At 69.6% G+C, this 853-nt stretch overlaps 1 protein-coding gene across 1 annotated transcript in view; it reads left to right on the plus strand.

Moving 5' to 3' along the window:
• The first annotated feature begins 202 nt into the window (after window positions 1-202).
• PRDM12 (PR domain containing 12) overlaps window positions 203-853 on the plus strand; it is a 9,279-nt gene continuing 8,628 nt past the window's right edge. Inside the window, exon 1 of the mRNA XM_014942730.1 lies at window positions 203-431. Within this exon, the coding sequence (XP_014798216.1) occupies window positions 203-431 (229 nt within the window). The remainder of the gene's footprint in view (window positions 432-853) is intronic.

Here is an 853-nt window from a genome sequence, read left to right on the forward strand (position 1 = left end):
CCTCTCCGGCCCTTTTCACCCGTGGCCACAATTCCCGGCCCTTTCCACCTTCCCCTGGGGAATGCAATGGGGATGCGGGTTTGGGGACCAGCCCCGGGGGCGCCTTCCCCCCCCAGCTCTGTGCTTGGGGACGCTCCGTGGGATTTTGGGGGGACGCTCCAGCTCTTCCCAGGGCGGCCGGTACCGACCCGCCGGGCGGGGGATGCAGGGGGGGAGCGGGGAGCCGCAGCGGCTCGGAACCCACCGGGAGAAGCTGCGACCCGTTCCCCCGGGGCCGCGGGGACTAAACGCCGCCGAGGTGCGGGGGCTGGCGGCCTCGGGACCGCAGATTTCGTTTGTAGCGCCCGGCGGCTCCAAAGCGCCGCGTTTCAGCCCCAAAACGAGCGCGGGGGCCAGGAGGGGAGCGGGGCCCGGAGGGACCGTGCCCGAGGGTGCGCCCCGTCCGAGGGGCACCGACGTGGACATTTCTACCGGTTTCGTTGCTTTTTTCGCCCTGGCCGGGGGCAGGTGCCCGAGTTTGCCTTTGCCTGGGCCGGGAGGGTGCGGGAAGCTGTGTGTATATACGTGTGTGTGTGTGTGGTGTGTGTAAGCGTATACGTGTGTGTGTGCTCGCCGTGTCCCTCCCTCCCTCCAGCCACCCCACCCCCGGGAGGGGAGGGAAGGAGGGGAGAAGGCGGGGGGGTAGGGGGGGGCTCCGACGGCTCGCTTCGCTCCGGCAGCCCTAGTCTCTCCGCCAACGTCAGGGAGGTCATTAATAACCAATTAGGAGGGTCAATGAAGCTCATATATAGCCGGGCGGGAGCCGCCGAGCGGTACGGAGCCCGGCCCGCCGCCCGCACCCCACCGAGCCCGG

The sequence above is a fragment of the Calidris pugnax genome, unplaced genomic scaffold (assembly GCF_001431845.1).
Source record: "Calidris pugnax isolate Ruff unplaced genomic scaffold, ASM143184v1 scaffold102, whole genome shotgun sequence".
Classification (NCBI taxonomy): domain Eukaryota; kingdom Metazoa; phylum Chordata; class Aves; order Charadriiformes; family Scolopacidae; genus Calidris; species Calidris pugnax.